Below are 12,023 nucleotides of genomic sequence, written 5' to 3'. Positions count from 1 at the left end.
GACCCTTGCAGAGGATTATCTGGCAGCCAGGGCTGATTGGACAAAGAGAGCCATCCATCCAGCCAGAGGTGCAGGCTGCCCAAGCCTGTCCCGGCGGAAGAGGGCCCAGTGCCACCGGATTACTATCAAGTTCTCTCCTCTCTGCTCTCCTAGGGATCAGAAGCGTCGGGTGCCGGTCATGATGTATGCTGTGTGGCACACATCACCTCAGTTTGTATGACAGAGAAGACTGTTACAACACATTTTGGGTATGTTAAGTGCAAGGTGTAGTAATATGGCATCAACACCAACATTCCTTCCCAGAAATCCTCCAAGGGGAGAGTGGTCACTGCACAGCAACAATGCTCGTTGTCCCATCAAAAAGTAGCACTGGGGAGGAGAGAGGCCGCTTCTCCAGGTATAGCAGAGCATCTTCACCCGGCTGGAGGAGAACAAAAAAGAGCAAATTCTTCAAGATTTTAAATTAAAGCGCTGCTGTGCATCCAAACAGCTTAAGGCACAAAAAGCGATATCAAGAGTTTACAATGCTCCAACTGATTTACATAAATGTGAAATTTTTAAAAATGTATAAATTCTGAGCAGGAATTTTCTCTATTTTTCAGCCTTTTCATTTTGTCTATTTGTGCTTTTTTCTTTTCTTTTTTAACAACTTTTTTTTCTTTTTTCTTTTTTTTTTACCTCTGTTACAGATTCCAGTTTTTGAAGGCCTTTTTTAAAATCCATTTTTACTGCTTCTTTATGTATCCCAACTGCAATGTGGTTTTGTTCTGCACTGCCTCACTGAAGTTGTTTTTGAATGACAAGTAAGAAAATTAATTAAGGAGTAATTTAATCCCTGCTGAATTGAACTTTGAAGCCACTCTTATAAAGTATGAAAAAGCAAAATAATAATAATAATACAAGTAAATGGAGTGCAGTCACTGGTATTGCTTACAGCTGTTCTCACCTTGAGGATATGAAGGCGAGCCTCACTGACACTTCCCAGCCGCTTTGGTGGTGTAGTTGGTGAAGGAAAAAGAAATGGGAGTGCAGTGAAGAGAGTGACAGTAAAATCCACTGTGGAGAGAGAATTGTCTCTTAATGAAGTAATCTGAACATATCTGATACTTGGATTTAATGTATGAAAAGGCCACTTACCTCCACGTACATCCAAGGGGAGAGGAGGTTATAGAACTGCACCTTCGAACAAAACTCTGCCCATCGACCCTCCATGTGATCTATGTATTTGCAGTTGGAGCCACCAATGATGCGACGCAGTTCATCCATCGCCTATGACAAAATTGTGCTCAGTTAGTCAAGAACTAACTAAACCTATCCAGAGAAAGCAAGGATTTAACTGAAGGTAGTTGAACTTACATTTCCTATGTCTTTGAAGCACAGGTATGCTTCAAAATTTTTCTAGGCCTGTCTTCTTCCTTTGTAACATCAGCATCAATAAAAGCTCGTCTGGCCTCAAACTCCAGGTCCAAAATTTGAGCAATGCCACTTTGGTTGGTTTTTGAATTGGGTTTCCTGTACATGTTGCTCAAGGTTTTGTAATGTCTTGCCTGCATCTTCAGGCTGTCATGGTCTGCTAGGGAAAGCAAAGAGCAATTGCAAGACATGGTGTAACCAGACTTCACTAAATTCAGATTTTTCTAATCAGTCATTTCTAGTAAGGTTGCATGGTTGTTTTTAAGTATAATATTTATGAGAATTAATGTTTAGGTTAAATATGTTTGAGTAATGAACTGACCCTATATGTCCTGATCATTTCCCTTTGTGTCATTTTCTTATAATGATCATGGATTTATGTTAATTGTTAGTTTGAACAGAATCAAATATTAAAACGACAGTTTAAGATGCCCGTGAATAAAACTGTGGTGAAAATAAGGTAAAGGTTGTTTACTGTGTATATCGTTCACATCAGTGTGGACAGTGATTATGACCAACTCGAGTTAATGCCAAACCACTATGATTTATGGAATAAACACTTAGAACGGGGTTCATTGCTGCAGCCATATTTTGGAAAGAGCTGTAAGAGGAGCCACAGTCAGACTGAGAGGTAGACAAGGTGGACTTACCAACAACATCATCTGGAGGTGCAGTTGATGGACCTATATCAGCCCTGGGTGCAGAGCATGATGCTGACTTGGATAATAGTGGTAAATCCAGCGTAGTATTGTTTGACGTTGTTGGTACAGTGGAGGGTAGCTGCAATTGGAATTCTTTCTCTGAGGAAAAAACAGAAGATGAACAGAATTTAATAACAGGAAATAGCTAAAAAGTTAAGGAAAATATTCAACACTGTGTAAATCTTGTAAGACACTCTGAACAGAAAACTGAGGGCAGGTGGTCTCTTTGAAGTTTTATATGTCCAAACATCAGTATAGCAGACCAAAGTACACACCTGCATTTGAGTTGTCCTTGCTGAGGTCAACATTGCTCTCAAGAAGTATGGTATAGTCACTTGAACCACTTGCTTCGCCACTTAGGTCACCTTCAGTCCCGTGTCGTCTGAGCCAAAAAGAGTCTTCCTGGGCCTGCCTTGTTGCGGCATGGAGCCCTGCCTCTTCCTTGGAGACTTCATATTTTGGAGTCGTTTGTACAGTTTGGTGTAGATCAGGGGTGGGCAATTCCAGGCCTCGAGGGCTGGTGTCCTGCAGGTTTTAGATCTCACCTTGGGTCAACACACCTGAATCACATGATTAGTTTGTTACCAGGCCTCTGGAGAACTTCGGGACATGTTGAGGAGCTAATTTAGCCATTTAAATCAGGACACATCTAAAACCTGCAGGGACACCGGCCCTCGAGGCCTGGAGTTGCCCACCCCTGGTGTAGATGGTCAGCTGTGGTAAAATAATATATATTTGTACATCCTTTTATTATCTCACTCAATTTTAGATATTGTAGTGGGTAAAGAATGACTTACGTATGGCATGTGTGTGTCAGCATCACGTAACATGGGGTAATAGTCGACAATCTTCTGTGACATTGCTCTCATTTCGAGTTTGGAGGGGTATCTTACTTCTTTCCCCATGGGACTAGCTCGGAGGATTGCAACCATGCTGGTGACGGTGTTCCTTACAAGTCTGCAACAGAGCTCCTTCGACATCTTACAGTCCTTTTCCTTTCCACTGTGGAGCAATGCAAAGTACTGACTGCGCACCATGTCCAACTCTGAATCTGTATACACCACATCCTCTGGTGGGTCTGGCATTTTCATATTTTTGTCAGCAGTGTAGGAAATGGGAGTGGAAGTGTGAGGCTGACATTGTGACACATCAAAGCCTGAGGGTTTACTCCCACTTTGATGGCAAGTGTTGGCATCTTGGTCAGTACTCTTAAACTATAACAGTTGTGGGATATAAACAAAAATACACAATTAGGCAAATAAATGCTAGACAATATGAACAGTAATCATCTTCTTAATTGTATAACGTGTATTTACCTTTTGGCTGATGAAATCCCAAAACTTCTTTCTCCGGAAGAAATGTTCATGGTCCGGAAAAAGATCCTTTAGGTGATCCCGGGTAAAGCTTCTCTAAGCTTCCTCGTCAATATTCGCAGCTGTAAAAGAGAAAAACAACTTTAAATGTGATATTTATTTCTCTTTTCCTGGGTGTGGCTTATTACATATTGAGGTAATTTTTTGCCAATAAATATATTTTAGCAATAAGTAATAATCACAGGATAAGATGTCAAACTTTTACACAGTTTATGTGTTAACTGTGAGTTTTATAAAATATTTGGAAATGCAGTAAAACTATTTTTGGCTGTCTTCAAGAATGATGTTCCAAGTTTATTTTGGCAAAAACTACAGAAGAGGATTAGGGTCACTGGGGGGAAAAAGTCAGAATTCTGACTTTTTTCTTAGAATTCTGAGGTGGGCACCTGTAGGCATCCAGCTTCAGTGACAGTGATGTGTCCACTTGTGCAGGTGGAGAACTAAATCATGAAATATGGTGGATATAAGTGATTATTTGTGCGGCCGAGGGGTCCCCGAAGATTTAATTAATGGAAGAGCAGAAGGTGAGTAAAAAAGCATTTGTACAGGGAAACAGTTATGGTTAACTGTTAGCTTATACAGGAATGAACATGTTTCACGACTTTACAGTATACTAGGTGAATTGACGTTTTAACTGTTGTTGATCGCAGGATTATACCAGATGTCTATATATATCTATATCTATATATATGTATGTAAATATGTATCTCTCTCTCTCTCTCTCTCTCTATACATACATATATATATTCAGTCAGGCACGATACACGGAATCCATCCATCAGGGTGTACACCCCACCCCTGGCGTCGTTGCCCACCTCTCAAGGTTAAATACACGTAGACATTGAGGGCTAGCAGGAGGGACCATGTGCTTACCTGCTGCTCTCTAGCAGGTAGCTCCATGCCCTCCTGGGTTTTAAATGCACCTTAGAACACACATGCATCAACACTACAATGAGCGGGTGGAGGGAGGTTTGGAGTCTTCTCTCACCCCCATTCTCTGCGACCTGCTGGAGCGGGGGGGCTAGGAGGAGGAGTTGGCCGTCCGACTGCGGTCTGGAGTGTGGGGCCTCCCTGCTGCTGCGGAGTCGGGGCGGTCTGCCTCCCCCCACCGCAGGGAAAAGGGTAACACCACCTGGGTCTGGGTGCAGTTCCCCCATCCAGGGGCAAGGGTACCTAGACCCGGTTTGTAGAGTACGCTTGGGGAGTGTGATCGTGTATACAGCGTCTCTTTATGTCTGTCTCCACGTTGGTTGAGTGTGGAGTAAGTGCATATGAGAGCATGAGGGTGGGAATGGATGTTTGTGTCTGTGTGTGCCTGTATGTCTGTGTCTATATGTCAGGTTGGGTGTCAGGCGCCACCTCTCTGGGGACATCTCAGGCCCTCCAAGGTTTGGAGGCCTATCTCCCCCTACCACCACTTCCCCTGCCAGTGGTGGACTCCCTCAGACATCGGTGCGTTGGTGGTTCTTTGTGTCCGCTCGGGCCACTTCGGAGGTGGGGTGCCCCCGGCCTCTCGGCCTGGACGATCTGATTTCCTCGTGTCAGCATTGTTCCCACATCATCATAATTAATGTTGTTCCAGGTTCAACATTGCAAGTGACCAATCACCTTCTTGTGACGTCATTCCTTTGCGACTTCGAAATACCCGCCTTCGAGTATTTCGAAATACAAGTGAAGAAGCGAAAAACCGCCGCCTGTCCGCCGAATTTGAAGTCAATTTAGGATACTTTCCTTTAATAAACGGTAAGCATTATACATATGTTCCTCACTTGGCTTGCTGTTTGTTTGCTAGCGATAGGCTACTTGACAACAGCATTAGCTAACCAGTGTTCTCTAGACCAGCGTTCCCCAACTTTTTGGGTGTTTCGTGGCCCAGGGGTTGGGTCAGGCAAAATTGCAGTAGCTTCCCTGATCATTTTACAAACATAAGTGAAGAGAATCTGGACTAAAAGGCCTAGACTTATGGTTGTGTGCTGAATCTATGAATCAAACTATCACCTGGAAACATAATTAACTGGTCCATAGCTGTGAAACTGGACATGAGTTCTTGATTCTATGGAGATTAACAGTAATCCAGAAATTTACAAATTTGTCCCAGGGACATCGCGTAAATGTTGTCCCTGGGACATCGCGTAAATGTTGTCCCTGGGACATCGTGTAGATGTTGTCCCTGGGACATCATGTTAAAGTTGCCAGAGACATACCATATGAAAGTTTAGCTTCTTTTAGCCCCTGTTTGTTTTATATTATTTTATATATATATTTTTTTAATATTATATTTAATATTTACATTGTATTGCAAAAAACCCCAAAACAAGTTAAAATGAATGAATTATTATTGACTAATTAAACCTTCGTTATTTTTCCACCAGAAATGGACGACATAATTAGAAGAAGTGTTCTGAATGACGAAAAAAAAAAGAACTGGAAAAGACACACAACTTTGTGTGCATGTGTCACAATGCCAGGAGGACCCATTCAGTGTTGTGTTAGAAAAATTGAACTCATTAACCCTTCATGGACATTATAAATGTTTAAATGTTGCCTCAGGAAAAGAGACTATTACAAATTCAACTGCATCAGAGCTGGGGAAAAAAGTCGAAACAGCTACAGAGCAGTGGGCTGTAAGGCCTATGTTTCATTTAAAGTACTCAAATGTTGGAAAGACCACACAGTCATCGTGCAGCGTACATATGATAAGCATGATGGGCATGATCCTTCGGACCCAAAAGACGCACATTTCAACAATATTTCCAGTGATTTGAGGAGGAAGATTGAGGAACTGCTTTCCCTTGGAACTAAGCCAGCCATCATACTAACCGAATGTCATAAATGGGCCAAAGAACATGGACACAGAGATCTTCACAACAGAGAGCATTTTGTCACACCACGTGACATTGACAGTGTTAGAACCTGCATGATGAGGAAGAAGCACTTTAACTGTGGAGACAGTCAATGTGTACATACCTTACTTAATGGAAAACATCAAGAACATGTTCTCTTCTATCAACCATACACATCTGACCAAGAACTAATGATTGTTTTGCAGACACCTGTAATGAAATCAAACATGGAGAACTATGCAAAACAGTTAGTATTTGTTGACACCACGCACTGCGTTAACCAGTATTCATTTCCCTTATTCACACTTGTTGTAAGAGATGATCATGGGCATGGAGTCCCTGTGGCCTATGCTATTGTCAGCAACGAAAGTCAGAAAACCCTGGAAACTGTTCTTGGAATAGTTTGTGAGCATTTCCCAACTTCCCCGAGGTAAATAATACATTGACAGCTATTAATTTTGAAATAATTCCTTTTCAAAAAAGTTATAACATGCCAGAATCTAATGCTATAGCTGCAGCATGGGCTGCAAAAAACTTTCCTTTCCAGTTGTTAAAGTTATTCCTATAGGCTGTATGCAGTATTTTATATATCTACTTGTGAGTTGAAATGTTTAATTTGGCATTGAAGTGGTGCTTTGAGATAGCAAAAACATTTTCATACTGTTTAATCTCATTTAGTGTTTTCTTTTTTTCTGTAGAGCATTTATGGTTGACAAAGACTTTGCGGAAATAAATGCTTTGCAGAAGGTTTTTCCAGAGTCAGCTATCCTTCTATGCTGGTACCATGTCTTGCAGGTAAACCACATTGTTTTCTTTTCACGTTGTCTAAGATGCACCTGAAACACATTTTTACAACAGGGTCCTGTTGTTATGATTTGCCTCATTGTGATATTCACCTACTCAGGTTAATGAATATAAAGGGATAAAATGTTGAGTGACTATGTCCATCCATTTAAGACCACAGTGCACTCATCTTCTGGTGGCTGCTTCCCAAAGCTCTTTTTGACATTTAAAAATATGTTTGCCTGGTTGATTTCTGTAATGCACAGGTCCTCTTGTCCAGTGAGTGACAAAGTTATTTTTGGACGTCAGCTTTCTTTTATGCTTTTTGTACAGCTGCTCCTCTGTCTCTCTCTCCAGATTAACTTTTTTTCTCTTACATTCACAGGCTGTTAATCGATGGCTTTCAAAATCAGAGTCCGGGGTCCATGGGCTTTCTAACACCCAAAAGAGAAATGAAATCATTTCTTTCTTTTGTAAGCTGAAAGCTTGCACATCTGTAAGTGTAATTTGTCTATTTCACATTTTGATTTCTTGATTACACTAAGAGCATAATAACTTTCAGTTGCTAAAAAAAGTTACAGAGATACAAAATAGATTTTTGAAACAATTTCTAAAACTGGCTTCTTATCTTGCTTATCAAAACAAGTACTTAAGCTGTGCAGAACATCATTGTGTCACCCACTGTGCAGGAGAACTTGTGAGTGGGATTCTTTCACAGACAGATGCTGAAACCAAATATGCTTATAGGTTTAGTGTTCCTTCTTAGCCATTGTAAGGGAAGAAATAATTGCTTCTTAATACAAAAACACGACATATTATTAATAACTTAATAACTACAGAGTCCAATCCCCACTCTCCTACCTCCCTCGCTTCCCCCCCTTCCTGACACCATGACACCCCCCTCCTCCAATCCCTCTCTCAGCAGCAAGACATCTCCCCCCCTCCCCTCTTCCCAAACATCTCCCAGTGTCACAGTGGATCAGGTCAGGAGACAACTGAGGAAGCTTCGCCCCAGAAAGGCAGCAGGCCCAGACAAGGTGTGTCCTAGGATGCTAAAGGCGTGTGCTGCTGAACTTGGGGAGCCGCTACAACGAGTCTTCAACCTCAGTCTGCGACTGGGGAGAGTGCCCGCCCTATGGAAGACATCCTGCATCGTCCCGGTCCCCAAAAAGAACCGGCCCAATGAGCTGAATGACTTCCGACCGGTGGCACTGACGTCACATCTTATGAAGACTCTAGAGCGGCTCTTCCTCAACCTCCTCCGACCACAGGTACAACATGCCCAGGACCCACTACAGTTTGCATACAAGGCGGGTGTCGGAGTGGAGGATGCCATCCTGTACCTCCTACACAGAGCCCACTCACACCTGGATGGGGGAAAAGGCACGGTCAGGATCCTGTTTCTTGACTTTTCCAGTGCCTTTAATACCATCCGGCCCTGTATGCTTCAAGAAAAACTGAACAGGATGGAGGTGGACCCCTGCCTGGTGGCTTGGATCTCCGACTACCTCACCGACAGACCACAGTACGTCAGGCTGAAGGACATCACGTCTGACACTGTGGTCAGCAGCACAGGAGCCCCACAGGGAACTGTGCTGTCCCCTCTTCTCTTCACCCTGTACACCTCTGACTTCTGCTACAACTCTGAATTATGCCACATTCAGAAGTTTGCAGACGACACAGCCATCATGGGGTGTATCTGGGATGATCAGGAAGAGGAGTACAGAAGTCTGGTGAGGAACTTTGTCGCATGGAGTCACACAAACCACCTGCAACTCAACACCTCAAAGACTAAGGAACTGGTTGTGGACTTCGGGAGGTCTAGAGCAGGTCCACTGCCGGTTCAGATAGAGGGGGAGGAGGTGGAGGTGGTCAACAAGTACAAGTACCTCGGGCTGTGGGTGGACAATAAACTGGACTGGTCATGCAACACAGAGCACCTGTATAAAAAAGCCCAAAGCCGACTGTACTTCCTCAGGAGGCTGAGGTCTTTTAACATCTGCAGGAAGCTCCTGAGGATGTTTTACCAGTCGGTGGTTGCTGGAGTACTTTTCTATGCTGTGGTGTGCTGGGGGAGCAGCACAGCAAAGAAGGACTCATCCAGGCTGGAGAAACTGATCAGGAAGGCTAGCTCTGTGGTCGGCATGAAGCTGGACACTCTGGTGACAGTGGCAGAGAAAAGGACATTAAAGAAACTGATGGACATTATGAACAATGCTGGGCATCCTCTGCACACGGCCATAAACAACCAGAAGAGTCTGTTCAGTGACAGGTTGCTTCTCCCAAAGACAAGAACTAACAGACTTAAAAACTCCTTTGTCCCACACGCCATCAAACTGTTTAACTCCTCTCTGGAGGGGAGAGGGAGGGGAAACAGGAGGACAAAGGAGGGGGGAACAACTAAGCTGTAGTGCCTCTTCACCTCACTGTGCAATACCTTTTGTGCAATACTTTTGTAAATAGTCAACGGTGCAATAGACTCAATACTTGAAATGTGCAATTCACTTGTATTTTTATTTTTATTCCTATTTATTCTATTTATCCCCTTCGTATATTTTATTTATATTGTCTCTGTATTTATATATATGTGTGTGTGTGTATAACTCTGTAACTTCTGTCGGTGCTGTGCTTTTTTGGAAATCGAATTTCCCAGAGGAACCCACCCGAGGGATTAATAAAGTTCTATCTTATCTTATCTTATCTTATGTTATTCAATAAAAGGAAAAGGGCTTCAATACATAATATTAAAGATTTCAATAGGTCTGTTAAATGGATTGAAATATATTCTGTTGCATCCAATTCTCTTAGGAGGACGACTTTAAAGCCACATCAGCAGAGTTCTGCCAGACATTTAAGCAATACCCTTTGGTGTGCCAGTATTTTCAGAAGCACTGGGAAGGCATTGGCCACATGTGGTGTGACTACGGCCGTCGCTTCAGTCACGCTCGTTCTGAAACAAACAATGTGATTGAAAGGTATGATTTATTATTTTGACCTCATTCAATTGTATTGCTGAAAAAAAGATATTATGCTTTAATCCAAGAGGCTAAACTGAGTAGGTTCGTCATGTCATTGCCAGAACAGGTTTTAGGCAAATCCTTTAAATTCTAGCAGCGTTTTTTATGTTATCACAACAAAAAACAGAGTAGGTGGATTTGCCTAAATCAGCTAAACCGGCACAGAGCATTCCTTTATAAAAGACGTGTGCAATAGGTATTCCAATTTTTAAAAAAATAATACAGTCTTGATTAAAACTTTAAATTCCTTCAATTACAGTTACTAATCATTTCAAATAACTGTTTTTCAGATTTTTCCACCGCCTGAAATGCCAGTTTTTATCTGGCTACAAGAATAGGCGTTTGGATGATCTGATTGAAGTGCTCCTAGGGAAGGCCGACGACTACTTCTCAGTCATAAAAACCCTGCAAGATGTGGGCCGCATGAAAAACAGGTTTGCTGACACCTTGTCTCAAGTTTCAGACTCTGCTTCAAGACTGATGGAAAGTGGTTGGGCTCTTAAAATTACAGTCAAGAACAGCCATGGAGTTAATGCATATCAAGTCCCATCTGAGTCAAGAGAAGACATGGTGTATGATGTCTGCCCTGTTGAGTCCTACTGCAACTGTACATATGGCTTACGAGGACTTCTTTGCAAGCATCTAGTGTTACTTGCAAAATTAGCAGAGGCTGACAATGACATCTATCCAAACATGGAAACAGACATTTCTACCTTGGCAAGAATTGCAGTGAAAGAAAGGCATTACTTTGTACACTGTGAGGACTTGAAAGTGATAAAAATGCCAAGTTTGTTTGGAAATCTGTGTTTTTTTGCATCGGCTGAAACACTTCAGTGCACTTGTTGTACGTTCTCTCACTATAACACATGTGCTTGCCTGAAGGTGGCTTGTAGCCATTTTAAACAAATGAAAAACTCTCTGAAAAGTCCTCTATCAACTTTGAATGACACTCCTGTAGTTGAAAGCACAGACAAAAAATGCACAGAAGATGCAGTTGGAAAACTAAATGCTGTTTTAGACACAGTTAAACAGTGGGCATTCATTCCAGAGGGCATTACTGCAATGATAGATGAACTGCATACAAATGTCTTAAAAACAAAACAAGTAGGCAAAAGTATATGCCAGTACGAAATAAAGACGACAGATAATGCACGCAAAATTAGGCCATTGTATTCTAGCAAGAAACGTTCGGCCAGCATCGACATTCCAACAGTCTGTGAAAATGAAAGTGAACAGTCGATAACCACTGAAAGAGAGACATCCTCTGGAGAAAATGAAAACCTTTTGGAATACAAAACAAAAAAGAGAAGAGTTAAAGCTAAGTATATGCACAAGTAGACTTTTGTGTGACATTTCAAAGGGACTGCATCCATTACTTCTGTTTATTGAAACTAAAGCTGTCTTAACTTTCTGCCAAGGAACAGATGAAAAGAAATTGTTTGCTCTCTCAAGCAGTTGTTATTTATGTGTGTTATTCATTACTTTGGCTTGGTTGCTGTTTTTGATACAAATTCATCTGTGCCCATTGTAATATTTTCATATGTTACTATTTTTATATTGCTATGCATTATAAATAAAGGATTACTTATTACTATTAAAGGTCTGCATTTGTAATTGTTGGTATTATTTATAAAATATGCGCTCTTAAGTTTTTTGCTCCATAAAACGATACCTGTCACTTTTTGGACATAGAGTATCAGCTGTTGAGAATCCTGGCTCATACAAAATAGAAGTAAAAGGTTTCAACATCCAGCCTTTTTATGATTAAATACAAAGTGTAATAACAGAGTTATTGGGGTGTGATTTTGTTAATAGTTAGTCTTAAGTATAAGTTTAATAGTAATGAGTAAGAAAATATAGCCAGAATAATGGAATGAGACTAACACCTGACCT

General features: G+C 41.6%; 1 protein-coding gene across 1 annotated transcript; it reads left to right on the top strand.

The window, feature by feature from the left end:
* Positions 1 to 6,404: 6,404 nt before the first annotated feature.
* Positions 6,405 to 11,729, top strand: LOC146669043 (uncharacterized). Its single transcript, XM_085405469.1, has 5 exons — positions 6,405 to 6,760; positions 7,029 to 7,125; positions 7,499 to 7,609; positions 9,922 to 10,088; positions 10,421 to 11,729. The coding sequence occupies exons 1-5, from the start codon at positions 6,405 to 6,407 to the stop codon at positions 11,466 to 11,468; spliced, it is 1,779 nt and encodes a 592-aa protein (XP_085261595.1). The 3' UTR covers positions 11,469 to 11,729.
* The last annotated feature ends 294 nt before the right edge of the window (positions 11,730 to 12,023 follow it).

Source organism: Rhamphochromis longiceps, linkage group LG5 (assembly GCF_057381845.1).
Source record: "Rhamphochromis longiceps isolate RC_006_pf linkage group LG5, R_longiceps_female_GT1.1, whole genome shotgun sequence".
Taxonomy (NCBI): domain Eukaryota; kingdom Metazoa; phylum Chordata; class Actinopteri; order Cichliformes; family Cichlidae; genus Rhamphochromis; species Rhamphochromis longiceps.
Note: the sequence above shows the minus strand (reverse complement) of the source record. Positions and strands in the feature narration are given on the sequence as shown.